Here is a 22188-nt window from a genome sequence, read left to right on the forward strand (position 1 = left end):
GGAAACATGTTAGCATGCTCCTTCCACCACCATCAAACCTCCAAAGGATCCTCCTTGGGTGTCTTGAACTCCATGTAGGCTGCCACCTCATCCTCGGGCTGCAAAGGTTCATGGCTGGAGTCCTCCACGTCGGTCTTGGTCTTGACTTTATGCAGAAGTATATGTGGCCAAACTAGCATCTATGGATACTATGTGATCCTGTGCATCATATTTTGCGTCTTCTTACATCGTTGGCTGCTGCTTTATAATTGTCTGTGTTTCTGTAACCCATGGTTTGTTGTGGAATGATTTAACTGTAGTTTTGGGTGCAGTTGCTTCAGTAGTTTAACAAATTAAATCTACGGCACACTAACAGACAGAATACAGACGGTGGTGATGTCAACGTTGGTGTCCTGGAACCAAAATAATCTGAGGTCAAAGCTCCACTTATGAGTTTTTGCAGCTGTCAGTCTCCTTCAGTGAATGGAGCTGTGTCAGGTGTCATCACGTGACCTAAACTTGGAGCTTTGGTCAGGTGACAGCTGCCGGTCATACAGGGGGAGACCATAACTCCTGTGTTTGGCATTGGATGTGGTGTTGGAGCCTGTGTTGTACCTGCAACCTCGGACGTTTTGCCTGTGATCTGAGGGACGTGTGCGGAACATCTCCATATGTCCTCCATCCCCACAACTCCACAACCATGTGGTGTCACAACAGAGATGTTTTACACCTGATCCAGTAGTGAGAGTGGGACTCTGACAGTCACAGTGTTAAAGTCAAGTCACAGTTTGCAGCTGACTGAAGTGATGTAATGGTGTTTTGTACCAGCAGAGGTCACCACAGACCCACAAACACTCACAGTAACCTGTGTTTTCACTGTGTCATGAAACAACATTTAAATAATAAGGTTTTGGTTGGGTGTCTGATTTCTGTGCCAACGTGAAGACTACTGTCATAAAATGTTACTATAAAACTATACTTTTAATATTTTTTAATAATCAGTGAGGTTCTTAAACTAATCTTTCTTTGTGTGCTTCCCTTATTCTCTGGGAAAGTGCAGCTGGTAATGAAGCATCAACATGAACCGTACGTGAACTTTACAAATGGTTATCCTTTTTAAAGTGATGCAGCAGGTTTACGACACAGTCATCAGCCAGTTCTCCTGTTTTCCTCCCCTCTGTCACTCCGGTCTCTCTTCTGTTAACATACTTCACTTTCTTTTTACATTGATTTATGTTCAGTTGCCGCAAACATCTTCTTGGTAGTATAGAAATGTTGTCAAGACATTGTAAAGTGAACAATATTTTCAGGCACCTCCTCACAGTTGGATTCGATCATGAAATGATTATTGATGCGTCACAATGAATCAACATTTCTATACATGATTTATTTTTCTCACTGTGAGACTGCTTGCTACTTTTAAAATCTCTCTTTCTGTCTCATTGTGTCATCATTGTAAATTTATCATGTTGATGTGTTCTGTACGACATCTATCACACATCACAACTTCAGTTCTGTCTGGCTCAAAGTCCTGAAGACAAACTTTTCCAAACAGCCATAAAACATGGATTAACATCATCTAACAAAAGTATAAAATATAGCTTCATAACTGTCAATGGGCTAATAATGGGTCCATGAACCTTATTAGCTTAAGCATGTTTACACCACATAAATTAGCCTCGCGGCTAGCATACTTTCCCCCTCTACTCATATCTTAATGAATTTGCGTGTATTATTTAGACCTTTTCTTCCTCACCGTTGGTTTAAGTCACTGCGTGTCTCCACAGAATAGTGCGGTTGAATTTCAGCTTGTGTACAATTTTTTTCAGCCCAGTATTAATGAAACAGAGCTGCTAATGTTGTTGCTAGAAGTTAGCGCAGTGGCACTCGGGCCCGCACTTTCTCAGAAATCTGAAATACTTCCACACTGTTGATTTATTCCCGAGTGAATAACGTTATCCTCATCGTCTTTCTCCTGGCTGCCGGCCGTCTGCCCGCTGCTGTTTGACAGTGACACAGAAATTCAAGATGATGATATGAATTGATGTTTTCACTTTGCATCGTACGATCATATTGGATCATTTATCATTGAATAGATAAATCGATCCATATAGACGGACCCCTAATTTGTAGTGATCCATAATTAAATTACCAGATGAATTTGCCTGCGCAGTGTGGCTCTAGTCCACGTCCCTTTTCCCTTCAAGTGTGTCAGATTGTATTCATCTGTGATTGCTCACACTGACCACTTGTGATATTTATTTTGCCGTAGTGTCCAGTAATTGCAAACTGTAAAATTTCTCTGGGAATGATATGTAATTAACGTACTGTATTTAAAAAAAACAACTGCTCTGATGAATTTATTTGAAAACACCTTACAGTCTTCTGCCTGTATGAGCATAACGAAATGACGGGGAGGCGGAGTGCATCACTGTGTTGTTTCAACGTCTCCAGCAGTGCAGAGCGGCCTCACTGCTGCATATTAGCTCCGGGAAAAGCCAAGGTGCAACAGACTGAGCAGAGAGGTATATTCTTCACCACAGAGTTGGTTGAAGTTGTTTAACGCTGCAGTGTGTCGGTCAGCCGGTCTTATTTGTTAATATTTCTGCTGATCACTGCTCCACATCGCTAACGTTCATCTCAGGGCGATGGTGTAGAAAGTATTCACAGTATGCAGCTTGCAAGTGCTGACTTTTGTGAAGATGAGTTACAAGTTAGCTCTAGCGTGTTGCGCTGTAGACTGTCCGGGTGCTGCGCTGCTCTCCTGGTTGAGTTCTGCCTCAGCGTGTTCCACACGTTATTAATAAACATTTAGATAAGATGCATCTGAGAATCGATTATTTCCCCCACCCCTAGTATTTGATATTTCTTAACCTACACAGGTAGGATGAAACCTCAGATAAAGGACCTTGTTCGACCAAATTCATCCAAACACGGGAGAACCTGAAGTGGACATTTGAGTTGTGTTTTATTTCCATCAGATAAAAGAAAAGATTGGAGATGCACGTTTCCATCAGTGCTCGCAGATTCAGTGACGGTGTTTTCTAATCTGCTGGTGGAGATGGAAAGATTACACACATCCCACACTGCTGGGTTATTTATAGCCCAGATCAGACAGAAATGGGGATAACATAATTGGCGTAGGTAACCACCTGCAGGCACTCTCAAGGTATACTCAGTAACTCCAGCCTTACAAGGTAACTCTCAGCTGTCCCAGCCTGCCAGCAGCTTGTGTGTGCGTGTTGTGTCTCTCCCTCTCCTCTGTCTTATCTGATGATCTGTGGTGATCCTACAAACACAGCTGCACTGTGTCAGACAGGATGGAGGTGATGTTGCTGCTGTATGAACGTACCCAAAGTTATAGTAACGTCATCACAGTGCAGGTGACCGTTTCCCATCACACGCCAACACTAAATGTCACCTGTCATGTTATTGTGTTCACGCAGGGCTGTGGAGGTTTTATTCCTCAAACACACCAACATACAGACGGATAATCCAGCAGCTCCCCAGGTCATACTAACACCCGCCAGGGCCAAGGAGCCCGTATGGAAATCAATATCATATATTGTACAGAGGACCTTATAAATACTGTAGGTCTGTCCACCTGGACAGGGGGCCGTGGTGTTCCATTGATTGAGCTGTGGTCAGTGGCCCACAGAGGGAGAGGCCAGCTAAATGAAATTGATTTCTGACATCCTCAGTGAACCAGCGGGACCTTTAAAACCAGACAGAGTCTTTACTGATTCTGAGACATCTATCTGTTGGCTGTAGTACTGTAAGCACCCGCACTGTGACCCACGCTGCAGGGCTGCTGTGGCCCTGATCCACTCAACTGGCAAGGGGCTGAAAAATGAAGCCAGTGATTAAGTGACAAAAACTGCAGTTCTGCTAGTGGCCACTTGAGGCTATCTCCAAGAGTGAGTCAATCTCCATGTTTACAGCTGAAATAAACATGTTTACAGCCTGGTACAAACAGCAGATTTGGTCTCTGGCGAATTTCAAAGTTCATGACAACTGTACAGGGGTGAATATTTATATAACTCGCCCATTAATATTTTATAAAGGCTTAAAGGGGCAAAAAGCGAAATCGTTTCACTGCTAGGTTAGCTGTTGTGCACTGCCTGTAGACCAAAGTGTCATGAGCCACACCTCCCTCTACCTCTGCTCTCCACCTAAAATGAACAGAATCGGCCAACATGCTTTTTCTGATTTTGTATAATGAATAAATATTACAGACACTGAAAAGTATTATATTTCATGTCTCCATCTGCTGGTGGGCCGTCAGGATAAGCGTATGCATGTATAATATGATGTTAATTCCACTACAGAACACACTTGATGATCACAGAAATTAGGCGGGAAAAAAGTGTCAATATCGGTATCGGTTATCGACCAAATGAGTTGTGATACATCAGCACATTGGATATTGGCAAAAAATCCAATATCGTGTTTTACACAGAGATCGCAAGGAAGTCCCTTCTTTACGCCTCCTTCACATTTTTACACCAAGCTACGTCGACACTATGTATGCTCCAGTGCATGATTTTAGACAGCATGCCGGCATTGCGGAAGCGGAAGAGGTCTGACGGGTGACATGTAAAGGCCCAGACACACCAAACCCACTTCAGGAAACTAGCAGCCACGAAAGCCCGTTGCTGTGTTACCTCACGTTGCCTTTCTCTTGGTTGCACATGGACACACTGCAAAGTCTTGAACCAACAGCCAACCAGCACTTACGTTGTGCGCTTGCGTGAGAGGACATAACATAATTCAACATGCTCAGTCGGCAGAAAAAAGCAGATTGGGGCCAGCGATGTTGGACACACCACAGTGACGAGGGCCATGGATGCTCGCCAACAGCTCAACATTGACTGATGGCCACATGTCGACATGGTGTGTTAGGACCTTAATGCAACAGTGTCGTCCTCTGGTATGACATATAATGTGCGTCGGCAGCGCTTTATAAACTATAACACGGCATTAACATCGAGTAGATAGAACTGGAGTTGGAGCAGCTACCTGCCCACTACCAACATGACTCCTCCATCATACCTACATGTCAGTCCACAACCGTTAGCGATTAGCTAGCTATGATGTATAAGCAATGGTCTCTGGTGTTAGGTGAAAAGAGAGGCAGTCAGGGTAATGTTAAGGCTACAACTCGTTTCTTACGATAATGCTTATTTAACCATTAGCTAGCTATAAAGTATTAGGTTAAAAGCTTAGGGTTACATCTTGTTACTTAAAAAGTGAATCATGTCTTCATGTTTTATTAGATATAAAGTGGATCATTGCTATTTTTGGCCTCATTTGTTTACCACAGTGTCGCTTTGAAGCAGGGTTCAGATTACCATCGTGATGGTGGGTTTGTCTTGGCGTGTCGTGTACGCTACAAACGGAATGTGTCTACAGCTACATACGTCTCAATACCATGGCAAGAACAGTCATTTAGTGGTCCTGTAATATGGCGGCTGATCTCGTCCTCTGCTCCGAGGCTTTTGAACTTTTGAACACCCGCCCAAATCTGTAAAGCTCAGTATTAGAACAGACCCATTACCTGTCAAAGTCAAAGCTGCACCCGTGATCAAACCCCCCCAGGCTCCAGTCCCTCACATGAAGCTGGTTCTCTGTTCTTGAATTGGACGTCTCTTTGACTGGATGGTGAAAACATTCAATCACTGCCAGGTTAGGAAACATGTTAGCATGCTCCTTCCACCACCATCAAACCTCCAAAGGATCCCAACTCCATGTAGGCTGCCACCTCATCCTCGGGCTGCAAAGTTTCATGGCTGGAGTCCTCCACGTCAGTGACCAATGTGACCACGGGGTCAAAGGTTACACTGGTGTCACTGGCTTTCAAAATAAAAGACACTGCAGCTTGATAATAGTGATTTAGATGTTAGAATGTTACACATATACTGCACAGCTTTTTACTGCGACCTGGTGCAGGACTTTGAGTTAGCTGCTAACTACTATCAGCTAGCTTTTAAATCTCCTGGGGATGGATCGCAGCCGTAACACATCATCAAAACATCAGACCCGTGCTGGCCATGATCCCGTCCTGCCAGCTGTTTATTCTGAAGTCGTTCTGGTGCTGCTACTTCCTCTGACGCAGCCTTAAAGGCGAGACCACTCTGTCCCCACATTCTGTGATTGTACCTTTTATACCGAACGGCGAAGCAGAATAACGTCATGAAATTCCTGCCTTAAAGAGGCCGTGTAAGAAGGCTCCACCTTCGCGTCCAAATTTGGTCACTACTGTCTCCAGATATTCAGGATGGCAACAACCGAAGTGCCGAACTTGAGCCTTCAAAATGGAAATCCTCAAAGTGTATGGGGGGTGAATTTTTATACAATTCGCCCGTTTAACACACACACACACACACACACACACACACACACACACACAAACACACACACACACACAAACACACACACGTCCAGCTGATAAAGTATCAGTATGCCCAGTCCTCACCTCTCCAACACTCATTCTCCTGGCAGCATTCAGGTCAGGGCCTGGGTGGTTTACTCTTCTCCTCTTCCTCTCACTGCTTCCATCTCTCTCTCCTTCCATTGATCAGCCCGATAATCCGATAAACTTCCCGCTCTTTGTTATCAGCCAATTGATCTGTGTCCGCTTCTGTGGCTGCAGACCATGGGGGAATAAAACTGCAGATGGAGGCAAAGAGAGAAACTGTAATATGTGCTGTTCAAATGTCAACATGTAGAAGCAGCCCGTGGAGGTGTGTCAGAGCCCCGCAGCTAATGATGAGGAGCTGGCTTGTCAGGAGTAGGGGCTGTTGATGAGTGCGAACCACACTCTGTAAAAGCTACGAACATCAAGACACGCTTTTGTGCCTGTGTGTGTGATACGCTTGTCGTTTGTCTCGTCTGTGTGTGTCTCCAGCGGTGCCTGCTAACATCTCTGAGCTGAAGAACCTGGAGGTTCTCAACATGTTCAACAACCAGATTGAAGAGCTGCCTACTCAGATCAGCAGCCTCCAGAAGCTGAAACACCTCAACCTCGGGTATGTCACTCTCAATTTGCTTACACACGCACAGAAACAGTACAGCACAGAGGTAAGTTGCCTCTTGTTTATTTCCTGCTGCCCTGAGGCCAGGCTTGTCTACTGTCTGATCATCCTCCTGTTTTCTTCATAAACACACACCAACCCAATCAGGAATCAGTATTGGCATTGTGTGTTTCTACAAACCACACGCATTTTATTATGTAGCAGATATATTGAAACTTTGAAACAGTGCCCTGCAAAAGCGTTCTTCCCCTCCTCGGTGTTGTTCCTGTTTTTGTTCTATTACCTGCAAATTAAATGGATTTTTATTTGGATTTGTTTTGTCATGGACCTTCACAGAAAAGTCAAAATCGATTACATAAAATAAAAGTAAAAAAGCTTGTTTTAAATAAGAATAAATAAATAAATGAATAAAAAAGTACATAGAAAAGTTGTGTGCATATTCACCCCCTTTGCTATGAAGCCCCTGAAGAAGACCTGGTGCTACCAGTTACATTCAGAAGTCACATTATTAGTTAAATAAAGTTCACCTGTGTGTGATGGAAGTGTCACATGATCTCAGTATATTTACACCTGATCAGAAAGGACCCAGAGTCTGCAACGCCAATGCAGTCTCACTCAGAAGTCGCTGAATTCCAGCGCTTGGGCAGTGACTTTGGTGTCAGACTCAGACAAAAGCCATCCTTTCACATCAGTATGATACGTGGTCAGTTGCTGTTATCGTTTAACAGCGCTGTGTCAACATTTTGTTGAACAAAAAGCGCCATCTAGTGGGCTCAGATTAAGAAAATGCTTCATGAGGCTTCATTTGGCCATCACTAGCTGAGTTCTAAAAAATATTTGAAACCTTGAACATCCAACTGAGCACCATTAAACTGATAATTATGGAATGGGAAAACTGTGGGAGCACAACAAACCTGCCAAGAGAGAGCCGTTCAACAAAACTCACGGACCAGGGGAGAAGGGCGTCAATCAGAGAGACGACAAAGAGATCAAAGACAACCCTGAAGGAGGTGTATCTGTCCATAGGACCACTTTACGCACTGGGCTTTATGGAGGAGGGACCAGCACGGTACTGAAAATTATGCTGCCGGGATTTTTAAATACCCAATCTGTCCATGACACAAAATTTTTATGTAATGTCTACACAAACGTGTTGGATTGTCAATATGACATGAAAATTTAATGTTCACTTGACACAGACTCCTCCCTTGTGAGCTTGACATCATTTTTTTATGTTAAGTCAACAGTTGAGTTTTGAGTTAATTTGACTAAGTGTCTGATTTCACCTCATTAGTTCAAGGCCAATAAACAACGCTATCATTGTGCACGGAACATATTGTGTGTTGGAGCTCAATGGGTGGAGTTTCCCAGCATGCAGTGAGACAATGTGTTTATGGCTATAAGCCGAAGAAAACTGCCTTTAAGTGTGTTGTATATCACTCACGTTACCCATTACACAGTTTAGTTTATTCTGGTCATTTTCCAACTTAAAAAACTGAAATACACAGGTAGATAGACAATACATGTTTTTGAGGTGAGAGTGTTTGATAAGACAGTGACTAAATGATTGGGCCATTTGAAGCTTTGTTAAACGCTGGTCTAACTGCAGGTTAAATTAGATTTAGACCGTAGTTTAAACTCACTTCTCTCCCCTTTGCAGGGATGCATATCACCAGTAACAAACTGGTGAGGGAGGTTCAGTTTCTCACCTGTTGGCTGGGAATGCTTTGTGTGTGTGTTTCGTTATGAGTGCAGGCTTACACAGGCAGGGTGTCAGTGACAGGAGGATTAGGAGGGGAGCCTTGGTGTGTATTGATCCACAGACAAACATCATCTGGATAGTGTAAGCCTCATACTGCTATTCAGGCTGTGTATTCACTTTTCATCGTCTGTTTATTTTTCACTATGTGTGTGTGTGTGTGTGTGTATATTTACCAGTGCTTAATCTCATTTGTCAAACACACATAATAGAATTGAAATAGAAATAGTCATCCCTGTGACCTGTCAGATGCTCGCGCTCACAGACACACAGGCATATATGTACATAAACTCAGCTGGTGTCTCTTACATCATCATCCTTCCTGTGTGCTAATCTGTCTGTCCAGGCCTTTGAGCTGCTTCCTACTTATCTGGCTGTGGGTGATGGTTAGTCCACAAGGACAAGCAGTAAATAAACAGCATAAACCTGGACCACTGAGGACACCAACCTGACCACAAGTTTTAAAAGACAAGATCAAGATTTAGAAATGTGGTCGTACATTTTAGAGGATTTCTGTAACTGATTATTGTAGATTATAACAAAAAATACCACTCAGCTAAATTCCCCTATAGAACAGCTGGGACAGTACTGAATAGCTTTATTTACAACGCTGATATTTACAATGTTATATTCAAAATGAATCAGCATTTCAGTGCTGCACAGCTTATCTGGTTCTTGGTTTTTCTCATGTCTATTCATTCTGTGTCACCAGGTGATTCTGCACAGTTGCAGCTAAAGTTTAGGCGACACTTAAGAATATATAATATTAATGTTGTACTATTTGTAGAATTAGAAACAATTTCCCCCCGGGGATTAATAAAGTATTCTGAATCTGAATCTGAATCTGAGATTCCAGTGGTGGCTGCGTCAACCCGGTCTCACTCCAAAGTCGTCGAAAACCGGAGCTCGGTCAGTGACCTCTGGCGTCAGCCATTGATGAAAAAATCCGTCCTTTGGCATCAGCGTGATACACGGATGGTCGCTGTTATTTAATGGTACCTGTCGGCGTTAGGGGAAAACATGGTGGGACAACAATGAACAAGTCCGAGTAGAGTGGGTGGTAGGGGTCCAACAGCTAGTGATGGCCAAATGAAGCCTAGAGATGGCGCTCTTTGTTCAACAAAAGGTTGAAAGCACACTGAATTGCCATTCTTTGAGCCTCTCTCCTTAAACCATGAGCGCCATCTAGTGGCCTCAGAAAATAAAGAAAATGCTTCATGAGGCTTCATTTGGCCATCACTACCCACAACCATCGACTTTCACCCAAGAGGCAGGTGTTCACTTCCTGTATGTTTGTAAAGCCAAACCCTGGTCTAAATTTTCTAAACGTAACCATGTGTGTTTGTTGTTGAAAGAAAAAAAAACATCAATTCACAGTGTTGTACCAACATTTATTTTGAAAGAGACTGTTTGTAAATGTTAAATTTCCTGTGAAAACAGAAGTGTATTTTGAAAACAGACAATGCATGTAACAGGCTGAAGTTGACACGGCGTCCCAGAACGTCAACAACCAACACACCCAGGGTACCTTGGACGTCATATGTGGACGTGGAAAGTCCATGACCAAACGTGAACATGTGACGAGGTCACAGTGAGGATGTGTCGGCTGTGTGATTTTTGTGAGAGCGTTTAAAGTCCAGAAGTAAAAATGTATTTAAAAAAAAGTTCCAAAAGTCACAATATGTTTTTATCTCACAAAATATTTTGCTTCAGTGTGTATTTTTTGGCATTTAGCTTTTCAAAAACAAAATGTTCACTGCAGTCAAAAAAGAATTTGTTCACCCGTTTGCTGCACACAAAAGGAGGCACGCATATGTATTGATGAGGCGTTCTTACCAGTGCCGCCGGTGGCGTAGGCAGTGCAGGCGAATGCTAAGGGCGCCGTGAACCATGGGGGAAGAAAAAACATCAAAATGTTTATCTTTTATTATTTTTTTACTAATACTATTATTTTAAAATATGACATAAAGCCACAATAACATAACTACGTAACAAAGCCTACTAAGTAACAGAGAGGCCTTTTTGTCGGGGTTCCTTCCCAGCTCGTTACACTTAACCTGCTCTCTGGGGGAGATGGGCGGAGTTATCTGACGTCATGCGAAACCCAAAACACGTCAAAACAACTCAACTACCACGACACAAATGAGAGGAGTGGGAGAGACAGAACATGACATCATCAGGAGGAGAGCTTGTTAAGTTAGCTGTTAGCAGTTAGCTGTTAGCAGTTAGCAGCTAGTTATCATTATCTCTAAGCAGCTCACGGAGGCTGCACTGATTGACATTGTGAAGCGTGAAAGCTCTTTTTGGTAAAAATGAGTACTGGGCGAAGGTTCAATTATAACGTCCTCACGATGTGTTCAATGTAATCTTGTAAAATGTAGCTTTTGGTGAGAAACTTGAATAAATCAGCTGTTTGAAGGAGAAATGTGTCGATGTTTGCTCAGCACTATAAAACAGATACTGAGCACAGAGAAACTTGGGCGGATGAATGTGAAATCAGCCCTTTAGTGTCAAACTCAATCTTCTGCACTGTGAAAGTCAAACATCCAAATGATGTAACAATAAGCCAAACACATATTCAGCTGGAGGGAGAGCTTAAATATGTCCTTAAGGTTCGAGGCATCATGAAGTTACTGCATTAATGTGTAAGTCATTACACTGTCTCCGTAAAATGCCCTGAAACATTGTGCTGTTGTCTTTCTGCTGTTGGGTTCTACCATTGTTTTGTCAATATTAATCCAGCAGGAAGGATATTCTGAAATAAGTTTGATGCGTTGTCAGTAAATTGAGATCTTATTTCAACCAGAAGGACTTGTCTAAATTGATCTTGTACCGCTGATTGAAAGGCAACATTCTGATATGAGGCACTTTATTTGGTTTATGAAAATGTCACTGTGTCCTAACACATTGCCTGATTGTAACTGACAGCTGTTCAAGGCTCAGATGAAGTTTATTTGACAGCGGTGGATTTGTGTGTGTGTAATGTGTGTTTTGCATGTGTGTGTTTATGAGCACAGTATGAACCGTCTGAGTGGCCTGCCCAGAGGATTTGGTTCCTTGCCAGCTCTGGAAGTGTTGGACCTCACCTACAACAACCTGAACCAGAACTCCCTGCCTGGAAACTTCTTCTACCTCAGTGAGTCAGCACACACACTCTCTGTCTGTCTGTCTGGGCTGCTCTGAGTATTTACTGGGATTTTCAGCACAACCATCTCTAGGGTTTACAGAGGATGGTCCCAAAAAGAGAAAATATCCAGTGAGCCAAAATGCCTTGTTGATGCCAGAGGTCAGAGGAGAATGGCCAGACTGGTTCAAGATGATAGAAAGGCAACAGGAAGTCAAATAAGCACTGGTTCCAACCAAGGTGTGCAGAAGACCATCTCTGAAGCAACAACACCTTGTCCAACCTTGAAGCAGATGGGCTACAGCAGCAGCTAAGGTTGTGGTTCACTCCAAATTAGCACCAGCAGCTCCTAATGACGGGATAGAGTGTTTTCACTCAGGTGGTGAGAGAGGTGAAGGGGTCACAGTGCTGGGAGCAGGAAGAAGAGGAGCCGGGCCTCAGGCTGCATTAGTCATGTACAGTGTAATATGGATTTCACATTAAAAGATGAATAGGACTCCACAGCAGAAGCAGCTTTTAGGCTCCATGCTGTAACAGTTCTACGAGACAACGGCGTCAGCTCGTCGTTGTGAGATCCCTTTTTCCCACAGAGGGGGCGGGGCCTTTTTGTCACCGCACGTTGACAAAGCTGTCTTGCTGTGTCTGTAGTCCTGCCTGACAAGCACAAGGTCTGTGTAGATTGATTCTGTCCAGTTTGTGAGGCAGTATTATTAATCAGGCTTGACTGGTGTTATTGATCAGATTCCAGTCTGTTAGGACTTTCCCACACACACACACACACACACACACACACACACACACACAGACTAACAGAGATGCTTGTTTTGCAGCCACTCTTCGTGCGCTCTATCTGAGTGACAATGACTTCGAGGCCCTGCCTGCTGACATCGAGAAGCTGACCAAGCTGCAGATAGTAAGTTAATGCCAACACAACTGACACACTGAGCCAAGTCAGGTTGAAATCCAGTGCGTACATGAGTTACCACAGCATGGAGAGCGAGATGAAGTTCCTGTTGCTTTCATATGTACAGTACTGACATCAGTTAATCAGTCGGTACCACAAAGTGCAATGGCGACAGATTTATTGAATTAATCCTGACGTAAGGGAAGCATGTGACCTGATGGAATACTTCCCCTGCAAAATGACCATTTGTATATGAGTTACTCACCGCTTGTTACCATGAGCTCATGAAGAAAACTGTTTTGATGCTGCGGGCGTGGGGGCATTATGTTTCCAGGTCGTCCTTTCCTACATACGTATGTACGTCCCATCCTTGTAAACACAATATCTCAAGAACATCTCGAGGAAATTTCTTTAAATTTGGCACAAATGTCCACTTGGACTCAACGATGAACTGATTTGATTTTGGTGGTCAAATGTCAAGGTCACTGTTATCTTGTGTATCTCTTTTTGGCGCGATATCTTAAGAGCAGAGAGAGGATATTTCTTCAACTTTGGCACAAACGTTCACATGGACTGTGGTCGAAGGTAACTCAAGAATGCAGTAATTATGACAAAACTTGACACAAATGTCTGACAGGATGAAGTAATGAAGGTCAAAAGGTCAAAGGTCAGATTCACTGTGACATCATCATGTTTTAACGTCATATCTCAGGAACAGAAGGGGAGACATTTGGTCAGATACTGAATTGGTGACTCTAATCTTGAACCTGTGCTGATTGTATAGATCTTCTGTGTGTGAAGCATCCATGTTTTCACTGACATGGATGCACAGAGGCGCGCATGGGCGGGGCGGTAATTCCAGTTCCAAAATAGTGAACCTTCTTTGTGAATGGAATTAAATGGGGACCATGTTTAACAGCAGCAAAACTACATCAAAACATCCATTTATAAACTCTCTCACAACTCGTCAAGACAAGATGGCCGCAGATTGAGTAAGATGTGTTGAGTTCATGTCTGATTTTTCACTTTTATGCAAAGTTGTAGCATTTTATGGCCTCTTAACTACATATAGTCTCATTCCTCAGTGTTGTGGCTTTACAATAGGCTACTACCCAACTGTTTCTTGCAAAGGGAAGGATCTTCATTCACTCATTCTCCTGCCGAGGACCATGCCAACTCACCAAACAATGGATGAAGCCAAAATGAAAATCCTGCTGCAACAGGTCAAATCCGAGCTGATGACCCACTTTGATGCTAAAGTTGAATCCATTACTGTCACTTTGAATAGTATTAAATGCTCCTTGAGCACACTGGGCGAGCACGTTACACAAATTGAACAACGTGTCGGAGCAAATGAGGACAATATTATTGATCTCTCTGCTTGGGTCAAACAACTGGAAAAAGACAACGCTTACCTAATGGAAAAGGTAGATGATCTGGAGAACCGGAGCAGGTCCTCAAATCTCCGCTTTGTCAATGTCCTGGAATCTGCAGAAGGCGCTGACATGCTGGGGTTCATGGCCCGTCTAATTCCTAAAGTCCTCGGGCAGGCTAACTTCTTCTCACCGCCGGTTATTGAGGGCACATCGTACTGCAACCTTCCGTCAGAGTGATGTCTCCAGCCCGAGACCTATCCTGATCAAGCTCCTCCACTTTCATGACAAAGTTAAAATCCTTAAACTTGCTCAGGAGAAGAAGGAGCCGCGACTCCATGATGGGACCCGCATCTTCATCAACCCGGACTAGAGTGCCGACCTGCTGAGGAGGCGTCGGGCATTCGATCTGGTCAAACGGAAACATCTCAAGGGGTTATTCCTAATAAAGAATTTCACATATACAGTATAATCCAAGGCTCATTCACCAGTCGTATGCTCAGTGCTTCACAAACAGGTGCTTCTTCACTTAAACATTACAGTTTAAACCATGTCACTACAAACAGTCTCATGTACGGCCGAGTAGAACACCTGAACTCTGCTCAAGTGTAGCCATATGAACACACATGCTCAGACACACTGAGTTTTCCCTAATGAATTCTAGGCAACATGCGGTGAGTAGCTGGTGGTCATTTTGCGGGGGATGTATTCATTTAAGGAGCAGCTGCATAAAAACACCTTCACTAGGGATGGGCAGCACAAGCAAAAACACTATTCGACAATTTTTCGAATAATCCCCCCCCCAACTCCGCAGAGGTCCGCACGGACTCAAAGCGGACGTCCGCAAGCCCTGTGCGCACAAAGCTCAGATTTTACGACCGCACACCGGTGAGTGCTCGGCATGTATTTTTCACATCGCGGGGATTTTTCACGGACATTTTTACAGGAAACTACAACGCGAAAGTGCGCTCGACTATGAAAGCCCGAATGACTGCGGACATTCCTCACGGAGTAGTAGTCTCTGCATGTTTCTCCTGTTTGTAGAAGAGCATCAAACTAGCTGGTAGCCCATCTCACACCGCTGTAGCAATCCTATACTGCCCTTGTGCGGTTAGGAGCTGAATTGCATGTCAAATAAGGGGGGGGGGATAAGACGGCGAATAGTAATAGTCGCATTAAAAAATCGATTTTTCAAAAATAAAACGACAATTCGAAAATCGTGACCCATCCCTAACCATGTTGGTCCAGTGTGAATGTGCTGAAAGTCTTTGAGCTTGAAACAAATACATGAAGCTGTTGTTTGTATGTAAGTGTCAGAATACGTGTTAAATGAGTTTGGTCCTGTTTTTCTTATGTTGTCTCTCTCCTGTCCAGTTGAGTCTGAGGGACAATGATCTGATCTCGTTGCCAAAGGAGATTGGCGAGTTGGCTCAGCTCAAAGAGCTTCACATCCAGGGCAACAGGCTGACTGTGCTGCCTCCTGAACTTGGTACTAACCACACACACACACACACACACACACACACACACACACACACAATTTATTTATTCTAAACATTTTTATTAATATAATTGAAACTTGAAACCATATTGCCAATATCACAATATTATTTTTTCATATCATTTTAATAGTCATACCGGTATTATCGTGAACGTCATGATATGGCACATCACTACTATTGCGGCGGGGAGTGAGGCGGAGGACACACCGTGATTTGAGGCTCAAGCTAACGTCAGCATCGTAAACGTTAACTTGAAGCTGCAGCCATGAGCCTCTTAACGCCGGTTTGCAGAAGCATTTTCTGTCCATCTCTGAAACACGTTGCTGATATGCTCTGGCCTGCCTACTGTTGCTGCTTCCCCTGCAACCCGCCTCCACTCCAGCTCCTCCTTTTCTGTTTGTCATTGATGCTGCTCTGTTCTGTTCCCAGGGATCTTTGTTGCTGCTCTCCCTGCCTTAGGCTTTCCGTGTAGGCACGTGGAAGGGCAGGGAGGTTTGCTTTCTCTGCATTAAGACTTTCCTTGTATGCGTGTGGAAGGGCAGAGAGGTGTGCTCTCCGCATAGGCCCTAGGAAAGGCAGAGAGGCCCCAGAACAGAGCCATTCCACCAAATATAATATTGCAAATGGAAATAAAGTTTTCTTTGACTAAAGTGGTCCTGACCTAATTTAATTTATTGCCAGACTGTCTTTTAGACTCTCTTTCATCAGTCCGTCTTCCTTTTTTGAGTTGCTTTGCAGTGTAGACAGTTGCCAATGCCGGAATAGCAACTTTCTCTGCAGGATTCTCCACCATTCAGTCAGGCTTTTACCATCTAAAGGGACCAGTGTGCATATCTGCATATGTAGAACAGCCAGTAGGAATGCCCTCTCTCTGAAATGATCTGTGACTGGCTAAAGTTTCCCATCACGGGCTAGATTTCCCAAAACATGAAAACAGAGCCAAGAGGAAGTGCAGAAGTCTTTTTTTTTCTGTCAGTCCACTTCAGTTAAAATAGGCTCAAAGGTGAATGTTGGGTTTTTTGTCCAATGACGTCAAAATAAGACCGCCCACCACAGCTATAAGTGACAAATTTAAGGTCAGCAGTTGAATCCCTGTAGCAGCAGGATAAATCTGGAAGGTGATAGAGGATTGTTCTTCATTCCCTCTGTACCTTTGTGGAGTTGTCATTGAACAATGGCTCCTAACCTGACTGCTCTGCGATCTCTGTGGAGATCTTCACAGATCTAAACAGGTGATGAGTATAATCATTTGTATTGTCTGTCTGTCTGCAGGTAATCTGGATCTGACTGGTCCCAAGCAGGTGTTTAAAGCAGAGAATAATCCATGGGTCACTCCCATTGCAGACCAGTTCCAGCTGGGCGTCTCCCATGTCTTTGAATATGTTCGCTCAGAGACCTATAAGTAGTAAGTACTCACACTAACACACATACACACTGACAGCAAACAGTGGACAGTGATGGTCATGCTGTGCCTCTCTCCTGTTCTGTGCAGGAACTCTACCTTGATCATGAATCATAGTTGTGCGCTGTAGCCTATGCCATTGTAAGCATTTACCCCGCCAAAGCGCCAGTCAGCTGTGGGGTTTTATTTCATTCTTGTTAACACAAGAACACCTAGAGGGGATTTCTCCAGTTTGGCACAAAGTTTCACTTGTACTCAACAATAAACCGATAAGATTTTGGTGATCAAAGGTCAAGGTCCCCAGCCCCAAAAGGGGATGAAAATGGATGGACAGATTGATGGAGGTCAGAGTCATGGTAACCTTGCATCCGTTGCGTTCTTTTGAACCTCAGATCTCAAGAACTCCTTTTGGAATTTTTTTTAAATTTTACACAAACGTTTGCTTGGATTTAATGAACTGATTAGAATTTGGGTGTCAAAGGGCTCAAGGTCACTGTGACCTTTTGACCATCTCGTTCTTGTGAATGTGATATCTCAGGAAGGCCTTGAGGGAGTTTCCTCAAATCTGGCACAACGTCCACTTTGACTAAACGACCAACTGATTAGAATTTGGTGGTCAAAGGTCAAAGGTGAAGGTCACCGTGACCTTGCATCCATCTCATTCTCAGACAAGTGATATCTAAGGAACACCTTGAGGGAATTTCTTCAAATCTGGCACAAACGTCCACTTTGACTAAACGACAAACTGATCAGACTTTTGTGGTCAAAGGTCAGTGTGACCTCACAAAATATGTTTTTAGCCATAACTCAAGAATTCATTCAGTATTTATGACCAAACTTGACACAAATGTCTAACAGGATAAAATAATGAAGGTCAAAAGGTCAAAGGTCAGCTTGACTGTGACATCATCATGTTTCAGCGTCATATCTCAGGAACAGAAGGGGAGACATTTGGTCAGATACTGAATTGGTGACTCTAATCTTGAAACTGTGCTGATTGTATAGATCTTCTGTGTGTGAAGCATCCATGTTTTCACTGACATGGATTTAAACTACAGCTTGACCAGTTGCACGGAGGTGTGCAACCGTATGGCACAAATTTTTTTATCTTATTTTTTATTTTTTTTTAATCAAGCCTACCTTCAAAGGGTTGATTAACCCTTGTATGTGAAAAGAACTAATTTCATTAGCACAATACACAAAGAGATAAACAGCCAGGCAGAATGACTGGTAGCAACCTCAGTTTTCTCTTCACTCCACTCAGAGCTGGTGTTTGTCAACGCAAACATAACACGTTGTGTTGCCTTTTCACAGTTGAAGCTTTCCACCAGCTGCCATTCTAAAGGTGTGGCGAACACAAAAATAATTTTGGCCTTGTGTTATTCCTGCAAGGCTGACTGTAGAGTTGATCAGTTTATTTTTATATTGAGGAGAAGAAGGAACAAAACATCTGCAGATCTGAAAGAAAATGCAGTTTTTAACCCTAAAACACATCAGAAGGCAGTGGAGATCTCCAGGATCTGTGACGAAGCTAATTGCATGTCAATTGAGTTGTAATATGTGTGATGTATAATCTCTGATATGAATGTGTGCGTTTGAGCACAGAAGTCGGAGCGTAAGCAGTCCTGTCTGTGGGGGAGTAGAGAGGGTTGGAGGTTGCACTGTGAAGCAGAAGGCTGCTATTAATTCTTTGTTCCAGGCAGAAGGAGATGCTGCAAATCCTCTGTGTGAATGCTTCAGACTGCTGCTCCGAGGCATGCTCTGGAACTGATCCCTGCACTGTGTGACTGTGTGTGAGGGAGACAAAAAGACCATCTCAACCATCCTCTGTTCCATATTACGTTTGCATACTTGTATGAGCAATGTGTGGGAGTGAGTGTGCACGTCTCTCCATACAGTGCTGCAGAACCAATACGAGTTCAGACAAACAGCTGCCAATATATGTGTACAGCGTGTGGCCGTGCGCTACACACATTTTCCTTGTTGCAACCAATCACTGACAGCGTCTGTGGATCAGCACTTACATTTAAAAATGCTGCCTTCACAGATGCTCGCTGCACACGCATGCATTCATTGCATTTGCACTGTGGGTTTTGTTCGAGCTCATCGTGTTTTCAGAATAATCAGGGTTTATCATGTGGAGAGCATGGATGGGACCTGAAGGCAGAAAATGTTTCCTGCTGGTGGCACAAGAGGAAAATGCTCACCAGGCTCCTTTAGTGCACCAGTTTGATGGTCTTTAAAGGAACAGTGTGTAAGATTTAGGGGGATGTAGTGAATGGATCGTCTCGTCTGTGTAAGATTCAACAGGCAGGTATGAGTTTTAAACAAAAGCTTGAATATAGCTGTTCAATGAATTCCAAAAAGGCAGGCGACTTAAAATCCAACAGGGAGCAGAAACAGAAATCCAAACTAAAAAAAAACAACCAGGAAAAAACATGAAGACCAGGGATGGATGCAGGATGATGGCAGGAATGACGAACACAGAACGTACACAGACAGACTGACAAAGGGAAACACACAGGTGTATATACACAGAAGACTAATCACCAGGACGAGACACAGCTGGAGGAGGAGGACATGGGCAACAGGAAGGGAACAGGGTGGAGCAGACAAGACTAATTCAGAACAGGTGTGAAGGGAAGACTTAACGAGACAGGTGTGACAGAAAACAGGCGGGAAAACACACAAAGACAGGAAGTAAAACCAGACACAACACATGAGGAGAGAACCTACAAAATAAAACAGGAAGCAGATTAAACATGAGCTTAACAACATGAAACAAGGACACAGGGTAACAAGATATGAAACTAAAGCCCAGGATCATGACAGGAACCCTGTTTAAAAGGTGCCCAGCAGCACGACAGGCGAAAGTTGAGAAAGGCTCAAGTTTTTGCGCAACGCAGGCGTCGACCAGGTGAGAGCGAACGATGCTGGTTTTAATCCTCACAGAAACAGGAGCACAGAGCTGTTTGCTGCTCTGGAGAGGAGGTCACTTCCAGCACAGACACAGAACAACAGTGCAGATCAGTCTCTGCATTGTTGGATTAAAACAGTTTAAACAGACGTGAGAGACATGAAACAAACATGGTCTACAAACTGTGCAACTGCAGTCGAAGCAGAGTGTGTAAACCACATGCTCAGCACAACACACAGAGGTGGAAGGCAGCACAGAACCTACTGGGATGTAACTCTACTTCCAGCTAACATCCTGCAACAACAGGCGATGCATTATGTTTAGTGACAAGCAGATCAGAAGTAGCAGTCACCTGTGTCTGTCAGGCCGGATGATGGAGAGCTCAGCTACTGACTGCTGCTCTGTCTTTGTGATCAATCACTGTCAGCGTCTGAGAACACGTGCATTAATTATCTAGAACACTCATCAATGCACTTGCAAACAAACACCACACACACACACACACACACACACACACACTAAACCTTTGTCCACACCATCCACATTTGATTCCAGCTGGGGACCTTTGTTGCATGCCGTGCCTTTTTTAAAACAACTCAAACATTAAGTGAATACTGAGACACTGACTGGCTCGTTCCACCACTGACAGGCAGGTGACTTAAACTGTGTGGAACGTGGGGACTGTGGCAGTCAGGCTTTGGTTGGCTGGTTTTATGCCTCCATGCTGGTGACAGCCATGGCCGGAGTAATTATGTTTTCAGTTTTTCCACCTTATATGGTAAGTTTTTGGTGTTCATAGGTCAAAGGTCAAGGTCACTGTGACCTTATCTGTCTCATATTGTGAACGTGATATCTCAAAAAAAGTCTTGAGGGATTTTTTCCCCGTCAGTGCTTTCTTAAGATATTGTGATCACGTGAATGTGACGGACCGATGAACTGACGTACGTAGGGAGAGCTCAGTAATGCCACTAGCTATCGCTGGCACGGAGACACGATAACAGATTTTGCTGGGCGATTAATTGCGTCACAAATTATTGCGATAAGCGATAATATTGCGTAATATTGTGCTTTTAAGACCATTTTTATTATTGTTGTAAGTTTGCTGTTTTTAGACCATTTTTTAAACTTCTGTAATGATAATAAAGGCATAATGATGCAAGTTCACCCTTTTAAAGAGAAATAAACATTTAGTTAACAAGAATATTTATGAATGCAAAAAAAGAAAATTTAAATATCCGAAATAGCACGTAAAAATATTGAAATAAAGACCTTATAAATACAAAAAATAGACTGTCAGTCTCTTATCAAAACTTGCACTTGAAAAAAAAACAATAAATAAGTAAATATAAATAAATAAATGCCGTGCCATTTGGTTGAGGAACAAGTTCCCTGTCTTTCTCTTATGCTCAACTCTTTTTTTTCGCCTCGTCTTTTTTTTCGATCACACTGTGTGTGTGTGTGTGTGTGTGTGTGTGTGTGTGTGTGTGTNATGCACGGCAGTGAACGCTCTTGTCGTCCAGTCTCTTTGGTGGAGAGAGACGAGGAGAACAAACACGCATGAATATAGCAATTAATCGCAGCCGGAAAAGTTACCGTCTCCCTTTAAATTTACCGTGCAGTTAACCGACGTATCGCATATCATGACAGGCCTACGGAGACAAAATAATAAAACAGAGCCGGGAGAGTGAAATGTGAACAGAAGCTTGCAAAACCTGCAGCTGAGTTGTTCTGTAACACAGATAATCACTGTCATTTAAATCTCTCTCCGCACTTTTATTCGTCAAGTAGCTTTTTTTATTTTTATTTTTTGTTTGGTTTTTTAACTGTGATGCACGGCACCCTAAAGGTGTGTGCCCAAACTGTGTTTGCCCCGCAGATTCTCCAGCCTCTGCCACCTGTGTCTCTACATATGTGATGTGATCATAAGATGTCCGTATATTTTTAGTGACTGTACGTCCCGTTCACAAAGACACACAGCTCCAGTACAGGAGATGTTTCAGTGCTGCAGTTCAGAGCAGAGTTTAGAGGATGACTCTGGGTATCATGCAGTAGAGTGTGCACCCTCTCCACTAATATCCCACTTCACATTTTACTGTTCGGAGGTCTTCCAGTGAACAGCCGACCCTGACCTCTGTCCTCCCCGCGGACGAGTTATGACAAAATATCTTTCCTCTCCCCAGAAAAATAGTAGAGC

At 43.4% G+C, this 22188-nt stretch overlaps 1 protein-coding gene across 1 annotated transcript in view; it reads left to right on the forward strand.

The window, feature by feature from the left end:
- rsu1 (Ras suppressor protein 1) overlaps positions 1 to 22188 on the forward strand; it is a 47666-nt gene that overhangs the window by 5026 nt on the left and 20452 nt on the right. Inside the window, exons 3-7 of the mRNA XM_050056100.1 lie at positions 6887 to 7007; positions 11790 to 11908; positions 12727 to 12809; positions 15548 to 15662; positions 16948 to 17080. Coding sequence (XP_049912057.1) covers positions 6887 to 7007; positions 11790 to 11908; positions 12727 to 12809; positions 15548 to 15662; positions 16948 to 17080 — 571 coding nt within the window. The remainder of the gene's footprint in view (positions 1 to 6886; positions 7008 to 11789; positions 11909 to 12726; positions 12810 to 15547; positions 15663 to 16947; positions 17081 to 22188) is intronic.

The sequence above is a fragment of the Epinephelus moara genome, chromosome 11 (genome assembly GCF_006386435.1).
Source record: "Epinephelus moara isolate mb chromosome 11, YSFRI_EMoa_1.0, whole genome shotgun sequence".
Classification (NCBI taxonomy): Eukaryota; Metazoa; Chordata; class Actinopteri; order Perciformes; family Serranidae; genus Epinephelus; species Epinephelus moara.